The sequence below is a fragment of the Pezoporus flaviventris genome, unplaced genomic scaffold (genome assembly GCF_033815535.1).
Source record: "Pezoporus flaviventris isolate CSIRO_AGI_PZ_B2104156 unplaced genomic scaffold, CSIRO_AGI_Pfla_v1 ptg000001l, whole genome shotgun sequence".
Taxonomy (NCBI): Eukaryota; Metazoa; Chordata; class Aves; order Psittaciformes; family Psittacidae; genus Pezoporus; species Pezoporus flaviventris.
The window spans coordinates 1162074-1181038 of record NW_026892549.1 but is presented as its reverse complement, the minus strand read 5'-3'; the positions used below and the strand labels follow the sequence as shown (position 1 = coordinate 1181038).

At 39.6% G+C, this 18965-nt stretch overlaps 1 protein-coding gene across 4 annotated transcripts in view; it reads left to right on the top strand.

The window, feature by feature from the left end:
• The first annotated feature begins 8797 nt into the window (after positions 1-8797).
• Positions 8798-18965, top strand: part of XRCC5 (X-ray repair cross complementing 5) — a 53826-nt gene continuing 43658 nt past the window's right edge. For 2 of the 4 annotated variants that reach the window (XM_061459354.1, XM_061459592.1), the window contains exons 1-6: positions 8798-8851; positions 11925-12038; positions 12603-12786; positions 13952-14000; positions 15497-15619; positions 18496-18684. In XM_061459354.1, coding sequence (XP_061315338.1) covers positions 8834-8851; positions 11925-12038; positions 12603-12786; positions 13952-14000; positions 15497-15619; positions 18496-18684 — 677 coding nt within the window. In that variant the 5' untranslated portion in view covers positions 8798-8833. Of the gene's footprint in view, positions 8852-11924; positions 12039-12602; positions 12787-13951; positions 14001-15496; positions 15620-18495; positions 18685-18965 lie in introns of those variants that run through there. The other 2 variants (XM_061459448.1, XM_061459535.1) reach the window with 2 other exon arrangements.

The window sequence follows — 18965 nt, the reverse complement described above, 5'->3', positions numbered from 1 at the left end:
GGTAAAGAAGAATAACTATTGAATGTGATAGTATGTTCTGCCTGGCAAATAGGATAAAACCACCTCCCAGGCAATATGTTCCCTCAGGGCTTGGTTTATTACAAGTTCCTCCATCAGTTTATTAAGACCAATACAGTTCAAGGTGCCTTTTGACTATCTTCATGTGTACATCAAATTCTTTCTGCTCCTGCAGTGGTAAGGTAAATGAATCAAATATTTCTATTACAAAATAACAGCAAACTAGCTTATTATGACATAGCACATACCTTAATTTATTCAAGCCCGGTTATCTGAATCACCTGCAGTTGAGATCCTGACAACCCCAAATATAAGCAAGCTGAATGGCTTTTACAGTGTCAATGCTGAGCATGAATCCAGCAACTCCTGGGGTAGTTGGCTTAAAGAGAGCATGCCTTTTATTCAATCTTTCTTTCTAAAATACGTTACTTGTCCTAAACTACAAAAGTGTTAGCCTCTAATGTCTTTCACTATAATGTATTTAAATAATTTGTAGCAAGCCACTCTTTGTAACTACAGGCAGTTATTAGAATATCCTTCCATCATAATGGAGATTTTTGTTAACACTTTAACCATGTAGAAGTCGCATACTGAATTAATAAATACAAGCGATTTTAACCTCCATTAATTTATCCAAATGAGCTCCCCTCTGACTTCACAAATGAGCCGAAATAATTCTTAGTAACTGCATGTAGTAAAAAAAAAAAGTTAAATATTTAATATAGCAAGCAGTATCATCCCAAGGCACATGTAGTGTCATTGCTAAATGACATCTGTGGTCATTAGTAATACTACTACTCATCTACAATGCAATTACACACTGCTGAAGTGATGAACTCTAATATGGAAACATCTATAAGGCAAGTTTCATGTGGTGGTGGTGACCTCAGCCATCCACACAGTAACAGCAGGATTGCTCTGACTCTCCAGTTCCACCCTAAAATCAAGTCTCTTTTGATGGTTAAATTTGCCATTTATTTCAATTGAAGGTTCTAAAAATCTGAATGTCTGCCTAGTACAAAAGACCTGCAGAAATCAGCAGTTGTCAATCTTGATGTCTTCCTTCCCTCCAAGGAATTCCTGACAAAAATAACTGACAGAGAAAACCTGAAATTATTCTTCCCCTGCCTCTACATCTAACATTGTCATATGTCTGCTAGTGTCATAGGTTAGCATCAATTTGTACAAAGAAACGCACTTAATCCCTTTCTCTTCCCCCTGAAATAGCAGCTCCTGACTTCACACTGCTGCTGGTCCTGCAAAGCTGCACAAAATGGGAACCTGCAGGAATTAAAAGCTTTAAAACATGATCTCCCATCCTCCATGTTGCAATGCTCTGTTTTTAAAATGCATTAAGGCTGATATTTCTCTAAAAATCCAGATTTCTGTCCTTTCAGTCTGATTTCAATTTGCTTTCAGGTGCAGGCAAACAAATAGGGATTTAAAATATCATCTTCTCTCCCAGTTCAGAAAGAGCCTTGTTTGGCAGCTGAAGACTCTCCCCCTATCACCTCCTGCAGTCTGGTTGGATAGATAAGTAACAACATCCTGTGCTGTGAGGATTAAACTGGACTATTAGACAGCATGTGTGTGTATACATGTGTATACATGTATGGTGCTGGTCGCGGGAGGACACTAAATGCTTATCCTTGTGCATCCACAAAACAAATCCTTCACACAGTGAGTTATCCTAACTGGCTTGTCCAGAACAATCCCACTGCGTGAAACTGCTTTCCAGAGATGCTGAAAACACAGCTGGATTGCTAATGGCTGCAAACAAAGCCTTACTGCACAGGGAGAGGTGACTTAGAAAGATTGTGAAATGAAGAGCATGTGGAGAACAAGATGGATGAGATTCTGCTTCTGAAACAGCAGAAACCTGAAACAGCAGCCAATACAAGACTTTGGAAAATGTTATTTTGCTGTGTCCTATAATGCAGCTTGCTCTTCCCCCCCACCCCCAGTTTCTAAGGTGCTGTTTCATTTTATTGACTTTGTACTTGTTACTTCTTCCTAAAATACTGGCTTTAACTTCTTTCAAACACTTCACTGGGCTGTTGCTTTCCCCAAAGCAAGCGTATCTGACACAAGCTCTCTGCTCCTCTCCAGGAACCCAGATGCTCTGGAGTTCAGTTAGGCCAAACTATTTGTATTAATTTTAAAGAAAATCAGACCTTATGCTGCTGACAGTCCTCTAATACGTCATAAAGGAATCATTTGTTGTAATGGATTTAACAGCTAATCCATTGAAATCTGCCAGAGTTATTTCAAGAATAGAGACATGGGTCAGGTTTTCAGTTACTTAGCAGAGGGAAATATTTCACCTCTCGTGATACCAGGCTTGAGTGGTCCTCACATTACCTCCATTATTTTTTTTTTTCTCTAATCCACGGATTTAGAACTCATGAACACATCATCCTAAGCAGAAAGCCAGATGAATACATGTTAGATGTACGAAGAAATTTTCAGATCTACCCTCCCAGAAAAATGCAATGTAAAAGTATATATAAATTCTGAATTTTGTCTTAATTTATTGTGAAATTCATCTGCAGAAGTGGTGCTTGCTGGGTGCCCGCTACCCATTTCTGCAGGTTGCAGTGCTTGCTGTGCCTAGGTGACTGGGATCATGTTGCCCTCCAGTGGCTGAAACTGAAAAACTGGGAATAAAGCACACTTTAATTCTTCCTTTCTATGTGCGTTCAAAGAAGTCTATATAGCATAAAAGAGCAACGGCTAATACCAAGAACTTACATTATGCCAACTTTTAATATATTAATATAAAGTTAATCCCTCCTTCCCTGTTCCTTATAGGAATGCAATCTGAATTAATCTTCAATCGCAGGAGTTCATGCTATTCTTTCTCTGGCATGCCAGGTTTGTATAGTGGGGTGTGGGAAAGAAGTCAATAAGAAGCCAATCTAGCATTTTGTTTTGCCCTTATGTTTCAAAGTGTGGCCCTAACCCTCCCTTGCACAGACTGTGCAAAGCAATCTCTCAGTAACATGTCACTGTAGCATATAAGTAGTTAACATACTTTTTTTTTTTCCAATAGCATGTAACATAAATGCTGATATATTTACATGTGGCAACAAAGGCACAAGGATTTTAAAGAGTAGAAATGTCTATGAAGCCTCAGTGCACCTCTGAGATGCCTTGCTGCTGGTTTTTTTTTCAGAACATTTAGCATAAGGTATTTTCTGCGTTGAAAGTGAAGCTCCTTTCATGGACACTTGTGAGTGCTCAGTACTTACACATATTTGACTATCTCAAACTGAGCACTGGGGAAACGTAACTTACATAGCCAGCACCTACTGGTTAGAGGTTTGGGTTCTGATTTGTAAATGAGAATGCAGGCAATCTGCTGAACAAAACCAGAGAATTTACTTCTTAAAATGTCATTCAGTTAGTATAACCATAAGAATTTCCTCCTTTGCTGTCTCCCAATTTTTGTAAGAAATGAAGCAAAATTCTTATGACTCCTTTAGTGCACAGCCCCAATTTTATGCCAATACATATTGAAAAGACTATAGAAAAAAGTTCCTGCTCCTGTAGTTGAACCTGTATCATAACACATAGACACAAAGTACTTGCCTAAGACTGACAAGAAACTTCAGTATCAGAATGTCCTTCATTTTGGAGTTGGACTTCTGCAACTTTAATATTCTCTTTACTTCTTAAAGAAAAATACAGTGAAGAAATAAGATGAAATTCCTTTATTATACTCCTCCAGATAACTACACGAGTTTCAGCTGGGCTAAAACCCTTGGATCCAGCAACAAAATTAACACCAGCAGCAGAATGTGATTTGAGTTAAACCAGGATAAGTCAGTGTGCTTAACCAATGGAGATTTTTTTTAAATCAGGTGAATTTAATCCAAGGCAACTATAAAACTGTCTAGAGCAATCTCAAGCATTAGTGATTTTCCTTGAAAAGATAGGTGAGATTGTAAATACACTTTTAAAAAGGGAATGAAGAAGTGTAAAGATGTTGGGAGGTACAGACTATTTGTGCTGTAGCTGCTGGAAGCTATTGTAACAATTAAACTATTTCTTAGTGCTCAGAAGATAGAAAGTAAAAGGAAAAACAGGTTTTTTTTTTTTTAAAAAAAAGGTGTCAAGTCAACATTTTTCTTTTTTTTTGTGAGAAAAAGGCTTTCTATATAGAAATTATTTAACTTTATTTTAATAAGTTTTTGATGCGGTTTTAAATGACATTCTCATAAGCAAGCTAGGAAGCTGTTGTATATTTTAGCCTATGATAAAATGATTGCAAAACCAGCTAGAATGTTATATACAGAGCTGCATCTAGTGGTCATTTTTGGGGTGGCTATATTTGCAGGGTGGCTATATTTGCAGGGTTTGCTATCTCAGGCTGAGCACTATTCCTTCATAACTTGGTTGAAGACAAAATATATCTATGAAAACTGGAAATTACACCAAACTAAGAGGAATGGCAAATGCAATGTCTGAAAAGGTTAGAACTTAAAAAAAAAAAAAATCATTGCAAGTTTCATAGATGGTGTGAAAGAGGAAAAAGCCTATGATGCAACTTGTTAGACAAATGTGTCATTCTGTTCAGCAGGAAAAACAGCAGGCAGAAGAACAACTGGATGGGCAACAATTCTTTCTGCAGGACAGTATGTGTATGCAACAGAAAAATGATCCTCAAGGTGACTTCATTATAGAGTGAAAAAGGTAAATAACACATTGGGAAAAGGGGTTGTAAACAGAGTTGTCTTGTGACTTCATGTCTTCTCTCTCTATGGTACTTAATAAGGCTGCTGCTGTTGTATTGCAGCCAGTGGAAGTTTTACTCTGCCTGAGAAATGTGCGTTAACTGCATACTCTGGAGAAGTGAAAGGGACCAGTCAGAAGAGAAGGTTATAAATTCAGCAGCTGAAGTGGAGGGCAGTGAGAAGGAAAAGTGATGGTGATACTGTCTTTTGGAAGAGGAAATATGAACACAGGAGTTTTGCAGCTCTGTGCAGATGCATGTATGGAGCCACTTCTGAAGTGTTCCCTGCCTCCTCTGCAGTGGTGTAGGACTAGGAGTTCTGGGTGTGCTGCTTTGAAGTAGATTTTATGTCAGCTGTGATGCACCAATTTATCACAGTCAGGAGCCCCTGAGCTAGAATGTGTCTGCCATAACACACCACAAGCCAATACACTTTTTTTTGCTCATTACCTCTCATTAGTACGCTTTTCAACTGTATTTGCAGGGAAGGTAAGATGGTGTGGTATAATCGCTCCTATTTAGCTTTCTGATTTTCCTACCACAGTAGTTTCCTTATTTCCTAGCAGACTCACTTCCTTCCGCTGCACGATGTAAACCAAAAATGGACAGAGCAGGTAGACCAACAGATGGAACTGTTAAATCCCCAGAAGGCTTTTAAAATTATTTTTCAGTTCATTAGAGGTCCAGAATCGTAATTTGCTAAGTGTTCATGAGTCATAGATGGCCAAAGGACAAGCTCTGTGGACTTAAAGCTCCAGTTTTGCTTTAGAGACTGAAGCCTGGGTTTGACATCTTTTCCCTGCAGATGTATTCCACATAAGCAATTAAGCAAAGACTGTGTTAGGTTTATATCTCTTGGGAAGGACCATCAGCAATCACTAAATAGACCTAATAAATACTAGGGCTGGTCTGCACCACAGATTTGATATAAGCTTTCAAGCAGGTGTTTGGAAACGCCTCTTGGGAGAAGACAACTGTGCACACCTCATGAAGCTCAACACAGGAAGACACTAACAGCTGTGCTTTTAAGTCTGCTTTGCTCTAGGTGCCAATTTTCTGTCTACTTTGTCTTCCAGCTTGCTGCCAAGCTTGTACTGGTAGAAATACAAAGCTGATTGGTGTCACAGTGTCCTTGCCCTGCTTTGATTATTTCTGTAGGAAATTCAGTTAATAACTCCTCTGTTTGCAATTAGTTCCTACTTCTACATATAAACACAGGTGAATAATAGGTAATGATTGAGAAATTAACTCTTCTGTGGACAGTTCTGCTCCATGTATCTATTTCAATAAAACTATTGGGCAAGATCCCAGATGGCAATGGTGTTTTTCCTCTTTCCACCAGGCATTTATCCAAAATTTTACCCTGTAGGCAATTGCTCCAGGAGGGAGAAAGGCCAAGTCATCTTTCTACTTTCACATGGAAGCCATTTGCATTTGCTCAGAGTGGCCATATGTGGTTGGGTCTCAGCTGCAACTCTCTGGGAAACACATTCCTTCTTGTAATAAAACGGGGAAGCCGTTTTTGTTACTGCCTTGCAAAGGCATAGAGTTAAGCACAAGGCAGGCCCCTAATTGCTATTTTCCAAGAGCATGCTTATTTAATCCAGGCTTAGTTTTCTGAGGGGAAGACAAATAACCAAAAAAGGAGTAACGGAACCTCAACTGGGACTGAGGTCTCAGTCACTTTGTTGCAAATGAGATTACAGCTGATCACCCTTGATGCTGAGTCCTCTGAGATGTCACATATTTATTATTTATGTATTTGACATTCTGCAAAATGGAAATGGCCAATTAATCACAAGCATCTTTTGGAAAGCATTTACAAGCAAAGATTGTCAAATCTTACTCCCAGCTATCGAAGTGCCAGTGCCCCCAGTGGAGTTGATTAGTTGAATCTGATGACTGTAAGGGAGCTCTGTGGAGAGCTGTGAAGGGAAAAGAAATGGGGGTTAAACTTTCTTTCAGAAATTATTAGCCAGTTTTCCTTTGAATGGTGGAAATTGCTCTGAGGAAATCTGGCAGCATGAAGGTGCAAAGGGGGAATGTTTTGTTTTATTGTTTGTGTATTTTGTGATAAGAGTGCTAAGACCTCATTTATGCCAGACCAAGAGCTAATGGATAGGAAGATCATACATGGAGTTTCATGATTACAGGTGTCTTTAGTTTTACTCAGAGTTCGTAAGGGAACAGGGCTCCACACCTGGGCTGGGTATGCCAATCTTCCTGCAAAGCCAAGTGCATGCCCAGATTAGCTCCTCGGAGTAATATTTGCAATTACAGCTTCAGCTATGAGAGTCTGGCCCAAACCCTGGGATTCAGCTTTTATGTCAAATCTAGGATTCAGAGAGGACTATGAAGGGTTTTACTTCCCAGCCCTGGCTTAAAAATAGTGTTCATTGTTTACAGTGCCTTGCAAAATGCTTTTCTGCTGGTGTGAGAAAAACCTTTGCTGATGAAGTTGATCAATTTTTGTTTCCCTGTTTTTCACATTTGTATGTGTGTGCATGCACATCTTTTGTCTCATGCCTAGACTGCAAGATATGTCAGAAATCAGTTGGGGTGGCGGACTGCCTGATTGCTAGCTCAATGGGAGGCTTTAGGTATGTGGCAAGCACTCCTAGGGACAGAGGTAACATCAGGAACAATAATAATAAGCAGACCTGATTTTCTTGGCTGATTAGTCTGAAATCCCCTTAGAGACATTCAGGAAGACAATGCATGCTTTTCTCTCACAATTGCTGGCTTTTTTTTTTTTTTTTTGTCTACCCATTTCCCATAAAATGTTTGTCACATTGCCAAGCTGCTTTGTTCCTTTGATATGCAAAGTGCTTTGCTTTGAAGGGAAAATCCTTCAATTACCAATATTCCCAAAGCATGGCAATGTAGTAAGGAGGGGAAGTCAATTTTTGTCTTAAGACATCACTCAGTATGAAAAGGGAACGCTTGCGTTTGAGGGGTCAGTCTTCTGGTGCAAGGTTTTTGAAATGTTCATCTGAGGTTTACCTTTTGTAGCTATACTGGTATCACCACTATGCACTGTTTCAAGAATAATTATAGATGATAATGTGGGGTTTGAGATACACTGAGAATATAAAGAACAGTAGTAATGATATTCTTAAAGGATACAACAAAGGTACTACAGAACAAGAAGTACCCAATATATGTGATGAAATATTTGCTATTCTTTATACATCTCTGCTGGTGATTTAACATCCAACAGGAGCCAAGATACATGTGATACACAGCAGCTATTATACTTGGAATTTTTAAGGTCAGCAGGTTTCCATTTCATCAGAGCCTGGATGTAATGCTGTTCCAAAATTCTCTCTGCTGTTAATGCTGAGAGATAGCTAGTGTTGTGCCAATGTTTAATTAAAGAATCCTGTCCCACTGCTGATCCATGGGCAGAATGTGACTTTATCCCACTGCTGATCCATGGGCAGAATGTGACTTTATCAGACGCTTCCAACCCAAAGGCCTGTCCTATGGTGAAGGAAAATGGCTGCTCCCTCTTCTGCAGGACTCCTGGTTGCTGTGAAGAGGCTGGAGTAGGTGGTCCCTGTGGGGTGGGTGACTGATAGGGTCAGTCAGGAAGTGTTCAGAGGCAGGAGAGGACAGCAGGACTTTGCTTGCCCCAAAGACCTGCCCTGCCGCTGCCTCTCCTCAGGGGCCCCTGTACACCTGCACAGGGCTTGTCCTTGGCTCTGCTTCACTGCTCACCCTATGGCCAAATTCCCAGGGACACTGGAGCCTGCGAGATGGGGCACTCTTAGGGTGATGACCTGAGGAGAAAGATGAGGGGCCATCCCACACTTCCCTTTCCTCTCACCCAGCGGTGCTGCTTCCAGCCCAGCTTCTACCCTGCGCCCCGCATCAGTCCCCGCCCAACTCGGGGCCGTGGCTGAGACGGCAGCGTCCCGGCGAGGCCCGCCTTCGCCGCTGCTTGCCACTGGGTGGCGCTGCCCTCCCCAGCGCGGAACGCGAGGCCCCGCTGCTGTGTTCCCGGGGGGACGTGGAGCGGCGGGGCGCGTCGCTTGCCGGAGCGCTGAGCGCAGCGCACCGCTTCCCGGAACGAGCGCGATGGCGCGCAGCAGCAAGGTGAGGGAGAGGGGTCTAATAGGATCCCGGCATCCCTTTGGCATTTCTTACCTCGCTTTGTCTCCTGTCTCCCCCCGGCTGGAGCCACCGTTGCCTGCCTGTAACGCGAGCGCTGTTTAAGCTTTGGCACTAGTCGGTGGGTGTTGGCGCTACCTCTTGGTCGCTGTGTGGGGCTTCTGAGGGCGCCGGGGGGTCCTTCCGGTACTGCTGCCTCTCTGGGAGCTGAACGTGGCCGGTCCCCTCAGGCTCACCTGGGGGAATCGGCTTTGCGGCCGTTAGGCGGCTTGTATGTGCTGGGCTGGACAGGGCGTGGAGCAGCCTAGTTTAGTGGAAGGTGGCCCTGCACAAGGCAGACGGTGTGGAACTAGATGACCTTTAAGTCCGTTCCAGACCATTCTGTGATTTTATGGTACCGCAGTCAGTGTGGGATTGAACCGGCCTGGCTTACGTTCAGTGAGATAACTTCGAGGTTAGTAGCAAACAGCAGAACAGCCACGGCTGCAAGGCCTGGCTCTGAAACCGAGTAACTCCTGTGCCGACCCCGGGCTGCTGTGGGTGTCTAATGTCTAATTCAAAGGAACGTCAGTGTTTCCATCTTAGGGGCAGCTGTGATGTTGAGCACTGTGCAGCTACCGCAATAGTAGTATTCTGCTCTTGCTAGGATAATAGTAGAAATGGTTTTGGCCTGTTAGAAATGCAGTTTGTTTGGCATGTTTAAGGAATCCTGTTGGTGAAACATGTGTTATGATGTTTTTTGATATTCAGTATCTGTAAAGCAAAGGTTTCATCTATATGGCCTGCTAAAGTCCTGTTGTAGCCATGTCTTGTAGCTTAATTATAACTAGCCTCAGCACTGAGGTTAAAGTCAGGCTTGTTCTATTTTCACCCTTATCAGTACTTGAGCAAAACAGATGGATGTTAGCACAGGTGTGACAGTGTTGTCCCACAATAACACATGCTGTGCATCTTAAAAGCTTTGCTTAGTACACTGCACCTGAAAATGGCAGGACTGGATGCTTAGGTGACATGCTCAGAGGTTAATAACGGATAAGAAGACATATAGAGGATTACCAAAAGAGAGACTTGCTATCTTTAGAAGAGAATTCCACATACCTGAATACACACCAGGCTTGGAGTTTTGCTGCCTTCCAGAAAAGTGTGTTAGCACTTGACACTTGATCATTTTCTTCTGAAGCAAAACAGCAGCTCTTGGCTGGTTACTTTGCTGTCATCTTTCCAGCTGTGAAGAGCATTTTACCGTTTGAGACAACAGAATTAATTCAGCTGCCAGCTGTTGTGTGTCTTGAGGCAGGACAGCAATAAGCAAAGGGTCTGCAGTTGCTGGTAGAGTAATTCCTCAGGCTGGCAGGTGAGCAGTAACAAGGCTCCTGTGAGAACCTAGTGCAGCCTCAGTTAGTGTCTCTATTTTGCTCTAAGCTGCAAACCTAGCAGACTCAGAGGCATTAATTCCTAGCTCCCAGGCAAGCCACCAGCAAAAGCAGAGTGATGGATAGTGCTGAGAATGAGTGGAACGTGCTGGACATCTTGTAGAACCCTGTTGCTCAGCCTTCTTTCTTTCTTCCTCTTGTCCTGGAAGGATGTAGGGAGTTAAAACAGTGCTTGTTAAAATGACAGGGGAGATGCACAGTATAATCTGGGAAAAGGAAGAGGGTAAGAAAATAATATTGGAGCTGCTAATGCAGAGGATTAGACAGCTAATCTGGGCAGATTATTCATATTCATTAAACTTGTTATTAAGAATTATCTATTTGGGTGACAAAAAGAATCGGGTTCTTTTGGTTGATGTTTAAAAAGGTACTTGGAATTACTCGACCAGCCATTTGCAAAAGAGCTTAGACCAACATCTTTTCTTTCTGTTCATCCCTTTTACTTTGCAAAAGCAGACTATGCATCTCATGTTGCTTGACAGTCTTCTGATTTGATTTATTGCTCATATCTTTTGACAACTTCAGTTCTTAGAGAACTGAATATATTTTGTATTGTAAAACAAGGTGACTGGTTTCAGCCTAGGTAATACCTAACTTTCCTATGTTCTGGCTAACAGTAATTTTTTGATGGCAGTGTAATTTAAGTTATTGACAGTCCACCAGGCAAGATTTTGATGTATATTTAAAGAATCTTGGTTTAATCAGTGACAACAACTTTCAGCTGGCTTTTTGTAAGTGTCCTGCAAGATGCAGGGCATAATTTTGCTGAATTCTTCTTGCATCATTCAGCTGGATGGTAAAATTACTCAGGTTAATCAAGGTAAGAAGAGTCTCTGGAAGAACTTGAAAGGAACTTAGCAAAGGTTGAACAAGAGAAATGACGTGAAACAATTTTATTTTATTCACGTGCTAGTTTATAAATCTGTTAAGGGGAAGACTTGGGCAGTGTTACATACAGTTACATGCATACAGTTAAACCAATGATCAGAAATGTGAGCATATAGATAGCTCATGGGATTTAAGCCCCTAAATTGAAATTGGAACTTATCCTTCCAAGGCATTAATAGCATAGCTGCATGGTGCAGGCACTTGCAGTAGCATAAATGTTCTGGCTGTCCCTGGGGACTATAGGAGTGCTGTCATTCTTCCTGTGCTTGAGTTAGACCAACGACTGGTCTCTGCAGCTATTCTGAGCTTACTGTGAGGGGTGGATGTAGCTGTAGACTTTCACAAACAATCTTTATGTTGTGTTGTGCAGGTATGCTGTATTGTGTTGTGCTTATAATTGTCAACCAAAACATCTATGCTTTATTTCCGTACTGTAGAAGACCTCTGAAATTGCTAAGGTGTTCATTAGGTTATACAGAAATTGTCCATCTCAAGAGATTATTGTGAAACACAGGATTTCTCGTATTTTCCACTGGGATGTCTGGAACACTGTACAGGATTAAATGATGCTCGGTTCTGTGCAGTTGTACTGGTTCTGTTCTTCACTATTGTCTCCTATTAACAGTTACTGTAAAAGAAACCAGTACTGATGTAGCTTGTTTTTTAGGTTTTGTAGGTACCCTTTTAAATAATTATGCTCATATTTACCCTTTGCATGCATTCTGTTTCATTTCTAGGTGGCCATAGTGCTGTGCCTGGATGTAGGCTTTACAATGAGCAGTTCTGCCCCTGGTGAGGAGTCTTCACTTGAACAAGCCAAGAAGGTTATGACAAAGTTTGTGCAGCGACAGGTTTGTGTGACTTTACATGTGGTAAAAAACTTGTTAGAAAGAGAGAGGAAGCAATAACATCTATGAAATATTTTCCTTATTTGCTAATAATTGAAACAGATGAGAAATGAGTATGGATTACACTATTTTTTATGGAGGAGTGACAGATCAGTACTCTTTGTTTCAGCTGTACTTTTGTGGATGAGATGTAGCAGTTGAATTGGTAATTTTTTTCTTCAGGGCAGTAGAAACTTCTAGGGGACACAAGTGCTCTTTCTCTAAAATGCTTCAACATTTTTAAGATTTGCCACAGTGAAGATTCATTTTAAGGACTGAGTCGATTGTATTTGTTTTATCCCAGATATCATCATATCATTCTGTTAGTTTTAATTATATCTGAATTAGTGACCTCTCTGTAAGTTTACGTTTTGGTACTATAGCACTGAAAATGTAAAAAAAAAAAAGTAAATTCACTGCACTTGACATTGTGTCAAAATTAGTTCCACTTGCTGGAGTCTGCGTAACGTAGTTGTGTATGAATCTACCTGTGTTTTTATACCTATTTTTTATTTTCTGTGTTTCCAGGTTTTTGCTGAGAGTAAAGATGAGGTCGCTGTAGTTTTGTTTGGCACTAATGGTACTAAGAATGACCTTGCCAGTAGAGATCAATACCAACACATTACTGTGCATAGATCGCTAATGCTGCCAGATTTTGATTTGCTGGAAGACATTCAAGATATGATTAAACCAGGCTCTGAACAAGCAGACTGTATCCTTTGTTTGTACAGCACTTCTTGATTCAGCTGCATAGGAGAAAGGAAGTTAGTGTTGTGAAATAGGCTCAGATTTGGCTATAAAATTTTAGCTACTATAATATCCAGCTAATTTGTGGGTGTAAGTTTGTTCAAAAGCAGATTAGCTGCTTTTTGACATTTCTTTAGGCTAGCAGAATGGATTCTTGGCCTTAGAGGGTCATTGCTTTCATGAAATGTTCTGCTAATTAAGAAGAATGAAAATAGCAATAATATTTTTTTTTGCCTCAAATAAGGCATCTGTTTTTAAAAACAGTGTTGCAGAACTTGGTTTATGCTTATTCATCAAATAAAAATATTGTTTATGAAATATGTCATCAGAAGTACTAGAAGCCATACAAAGCAGAGTAGAAGTTTATTAGATGGATTTCTATATAAAGTATTTCTAACATTGCTGGTTTGAATGTTGTTCATATTTGAATATATTCTTTTGTTAGTTGCATAAGGTGAACAGTTTTAAAAGAAGACAACCTATTTAGTGTCCCTTAGTGTGTTTCATTTATGTGCTGTTAAACTTCCATGTGTTGTCTTTCCTCATTCTGTCCATCAAATAATTGTTCTGAGCTCTATACAGACTGTCAGAGCTGTTTCAGAGAAGTGCACAGCCAGTCAGCTGTATCTTAGAAGTAGTCATGTTCCTTCTTCAATGGGTGGGCAGGTTTGTGCTCAGTGATAAAAATAGATTCTTCAATGGAAATTGTGATGAAAAAAGAACCATAAAGAGGTTGCCAGATGCAGATGTTTTGAAGGAAAACTTGCATGAGAAAACAGTATCATGTATTGAAAGTACAAATAAATTTTGCTTGTGGATTCAAAGTAATTTTGTGGAGATTTGATTGCTCTTTTGTTGTACTTGAGCCTCCTCACTGGGCCCTGAAGCAGCCTTTTTACAGTTCCATCAGATAAATAGGGAAGAGACAAGATCACAAAACCGGCAAGTTATACAGGAACTTGCACAGTAAATACTTGGAGAGTCCTTGTCTCAAAAGATTGTTTGCTTGTTAACTAAAATGCATGTTTGTCAGTGTTTGGGAGGGGGTGGAAACAAAAGATTGTTTCATAGGAAGAACGCTTCTGTGCATGATACATGTTCTAAATGAGATTTTTCTTAAATTTGCTTAGTTCTGGATGCAATTATTGTGTGCATGGACTTGCTTCAGAAGCAGACAATGTGAGTACGTCACCCAAAGCCTTTTACAGAATTCTGACCTTGCACTTTGGAGCTGATCTGATTTCTTGTCAGTATTATATTTCCAGTATTGTATAAATATGAAAAATGCTTTCAAAACAAACAAACTAAACCAAAACACATTAAAACCGAACCACACTCTACAGGAGTCTGTCCCTGAAGAATCTGCAGCAGCCATGTAGCTTCTCTTGAGAGCTGTTTGATGCCAATAGGAGTTTTGCAGTAGATTAATACAGAGAATATTAATACTAAGTCAAAAAGACTTCACTTTATGTCACATTTTGTGTGATCTGTTTTCAAAAAACATTAATTCATATGTTTAAAGTGCATAGAAAAGGGCTACCAAATTTATCATGGTGATGGCATATCTTACAAAGAAGAGAAAAAGAGCAGAACTAGGAAGGTTTGTTCAGCCTAGCAAATTAAAGATTCTTGGAGATAAGCTGGCTTTTTGTAAATATGCAGGCTTGGGAGATAAATGTGCAGTAGGAAAAACCACTGTTTTAAGCTGAAAGAAAACGTTGGCACAGGCGTTACAAAGTTGTCAGCGAATGTGCTTAAACTGGCAATATACTATTTCTAATGCTTGGTGAACTGATGGTCAAGGGAAAGGAAGATACTCTTATTTCCTCTCAAAACAGAGATTGAACATGCTGTTAAGATATTGTATGATCCAGTTGTGAATGCCGAAGACTAGACTTAGTGATGCAGTTTGTATTTTTATGAATAAAATCTAATCGGCATGGAAAGCTGTATCAATTTAATGGCTGAAACTGAGTTGTGAGTTAAATCACTGTATTTGTAACAGTATAACCTTGAATGCCTATGGAGCAACCAACTGCTTTTGTTATTCTGTGGGTAAGTTGCTTGTATGCATCAAGCCCTTTGATATGGGGTTTAATGTCAGCTGAAGAAATATCAGGTAAAAATTTGAGAAAATCACCCTTATGCTTAAATATCCAGAAAAACTGTATCAGTTTAGCTGAATTCTGTTCTGTAGCTGGCAGAACTTTCTGATGCTTACTGTTACTACTTCTTAACATGTTAAGTAGGCTTTATAGTCCACCTTATCCAGTGAATTTACTAAATTAGCTTACTAAAATGGAACCCCCAACAACAACAGTAATTTAAAAATACATTTTCCATTTTCATAAGGATGCACAGCTGCAAATGAAATATCCAGTATAATGAATAAAGCACCTAACATTTTATTAGTATTTTGTCATCATTGGTGAAAATTGGCAGAATTCCATTCATTTAGATGTAGTTAGTGACTTACCCAGTCACAGGGCTAGAGACTTCAATTTTAGAAGATAGGAGTGAGTAGGTGGAATCATACAAAGTAAAAACTTACTGTTAGTATAACCACCAGTGACAGGACAACTTCTACCAAGTAGGTTTGTTTGTAGCAAAAAATTAGAAAAAGGCCTTATAGATTGTATTTCCTATATATGTAAATGTTCTTTTTGTATTTCAAGAGGAAAGAAATATGAGAAGAGACATATTGAACTGTTTACAGACCTTTGTAGTACTGTCAGTGAGGATCAGCTGGAAATTATCATTGCTAATTTGAAGAAAACAGGAATTTCACTTCAGTTTTTGTAAGTATGGAAGTGACTGTTACACACTATGCCTTTTGTTTCTTTTTTAAGGGAAACGTTTATTCCTTCTTAATAATGATCTTGAAGAAGCTGATGATCTGTTGGTGTGTTGTTTCTATAAAGGTGTACCAGTATATAACATGATTAAGTACTTCTATCAATTACATATGCCATGAATTCCAGTTATGAACCAAGTCCCTTCTGTTAAGTGATGTGCAAATACATGGTAAGATGTTGGCTACTTGTTCAGTTAGAGCCAAAGTCAAAAATGGGTGACAAAATTGCTATAAAAGCAGAGAAGTGGGAAACAATGAGCCAGAAATAGTAACAGAAACTTGGAAACAGTAGTTTTGTCACAGCGGCAGCCTACATCCTTTTAGATAAGGTTGTTACTGGGAAGAAATAAAGAGGTAGTGTTGCAGATGTTTATAGCCTGATTCTGGTGTCAGTAGAAAAGCAAGTCTGAAGAGTTATAATCACAGTGATGGACTTGGAAAATGGAAGCGATATCTTAAGTGTTATGACAGGAATCCCTTAGCTGTATAGGTATAGGCATTGATCTGAAGAATCAGTGATGGTGCTGAGATCTGCATTAGATGTTGCACATGATGGTAACATAGGAAGCTATAAGCCTTCTAGTAGGAGTTTATTTAAAAACAAGACTTTGTGTGAACATTAATGTTTGCTGCTAATAAAAAACAGTTTCACAGGAGGAAGTTTTCCCTGCCCATGGCAGGGGGGTTGGAACTAGATGATCTTAAGGTCCTTTCCAACCCTAACCATTCTATGATTCTAAGTTAAAGCCACAGTTTTACTTCTCTCCATTTTAATATTTACTTTAGGTCCAGCATTCTGTAAGGAGCAATGTTAAGACTTTGATGAATTCATTAAAATCATTTGCAGACCCACCATTTGCAAGATAACAGAGGGGTTAGATAGGAAAAAGTGACTAAAAATCATGGGCTGATCCTTCACCAAAAAGTTCTTTTTTGCTTTTGCTTGGGAGAGGATGAGTGTAAAACAGTCAGACTACTCTCAGGTTCTCTCTGCACAGTAAAAGAAGGTATGCTTGCAGCATGCCTTGACATGGCCTTCTAGCTTATTGAGCTCTTGTTGATGCTGGAGGCAGTGGCGACAACACCATGAATCTGAGTACATCGTGCAGCTACCTTGTCTCCACACCTGTCGTTTGCCCTGCAGACTAGCACTAGCTAACACCATAAGTTAACTGTGCAGTTTTATTCTGTGAAATTTCTGACACATCTTTACATTTTTTTGCCTGTAATGCAGCAAAGGAAAAGCCCTATGGCTAATAGAAGCATCAGAGAAGTTTTGCTGTTATAGTAATAGCTGCAAATTTATACCCTGTCTCCCAGCCACGCTTTGAGAAATACATGTACAAATGTAAAATACTCAGAACAGTGGTTTAAAAATATGTTTTGCTAAAGCTTGTCCTTTTGTTATCACCCATGCTTGTATCTCTTATACCGTGTTTACTGATTAGATTGTAACTTGTGGCAGATAGTTGGTCTTCCTCCCTGTTGCCAAGTGCATGCTGAACACTGTATAGCTTTTGGTATTATACCATTCTCATCACATGAATCTCTAAGCACTGTATGATGAAAGTAATCTTACTTTTGTGTATCAGAGGTTTGAAGCTTTTTGGTCTCCTAACAGCTTTAAAATACAGTTTCCCTATTTGTCAGTGGATGCTGCTTCCTAAAAAGGTACCAAACACTTTGTTGAAGTTTGATCTTAATTCTGCTATATGTGACACTGTTGTGCATATTGTTAACTGATTATTATATGTTGCTTCACAGATAAGTTTAGTGAGGACTAATGAGGAGAAAGTATGGTAGAGATATGTAGGCTGCTTTCTTGAAAGCATAATACAAAGCCAAATTTCTTTTACTTTGTGGAAATGTGGTAAAAGGTGTCATGTGGTTCATTCAAAATTGGATTAGATGAAAGATTATTTAAAAAATCTACAGGCATTGTCAGGAGCACAGAGTAGAGGATCTTATTCTTCTCTTTTCTGTGATTATTACACTTTGTTAGCTCTGTGTTATTTTGAAGAGCAGCAGAATCATTTTATCTATAACCCCTGGCAAAATTTTTTAAATCTGATTCTTAAATGCAGGGAAGAGTGTCATCTTCAGTCAGAAATTCACCTAGTGTGTAAGCTGTTGAAATCTCAAAGAGTAACATATATTCCAGAAATAACTAGCAGCTCCACTGCAGAGAAAGTCCTGTTTGCTGGCATTTGGAGCCATTACCGAATCACAAGCCTGGAGTGGATTTTAACAAGTCATCTAGAGCAATCCTCTACTTCAGACAGGGTCATTTGTGTGTATGTCATTGCTGAGTGGTGTTTGTCTAATAAGTATTTCCAATGATGGAGACTTTCCTATCTTCTCAGAGAGTTGGTTTTAGAGATTATGGTTTGAAATGTCTGTATCAGTTTTTGGAATATCTGCCTTACTCCATGATGCAATTTGAGTGCAAGCTTAGTATGTAAGGCTGATTGTTCCCTTCCCCTCTGCAACAGCAGGCTTATATTTAAGACTGTCTTGCCCTCTGACTCCCTTCTCTATGGGCTTTATTTTGTTCAGTCTGTTTTCATAGCTGTTTTCTAATCTCTCTTCCCATATGTGGACATCTTTATTGTTGTTTGATGCCCAGAACTGGTGCAGCACCCTGGTGAAGATGTTACCAATGCCAAGTAGACTTGAAATACTACTTAATGTGTTTCACAAGCCATGTGGCTCTTTATACATCTGACAGCAGCTAGATAGAAACTGTTGATATAATTTTTGTTTTGGTTTATTTTAATTAAGAAGAAAGTCAAAATTAGCTGCTTTTGCTTGCATTCTTAGTCTGCCATTTCCAGTGGATGTTGATGATGGAGGTGGAGGTACAAGTGCCAGTGTACATTCTCATATTCACAGAAACCCTTTTCCAAGAAAGGGTTTAACTGAGCAACAGAAGGAAGGCGTTGACGTGGTGAGGAAACTGATGCATAATTTGGACGAAGAAGGAGGGCTGGAAGAAATTTATACTTTCAGGTAAACTTGGCTAATCCTCTTTATCATACTTTAAATTTACGTTCTGATTTCTTCCCCAAAGGATGAAATTACTTAAATAATCAGTCACTTCAAATCCAGTTTCACTGAAGTCAGTGGATTTTATAACTTATTGTATGCACAGTACTTTTCAAACAGCTTTTTCTGTGGCTTCATAATAGGCAGAAAAGATTTCAGTAAAAATATGTATTTTCTATCTCTGTATTTAAAGAAAAAGAAATACATTTTCTTCCATCTGTGAAATTTGGATAAATTTTGGTGGA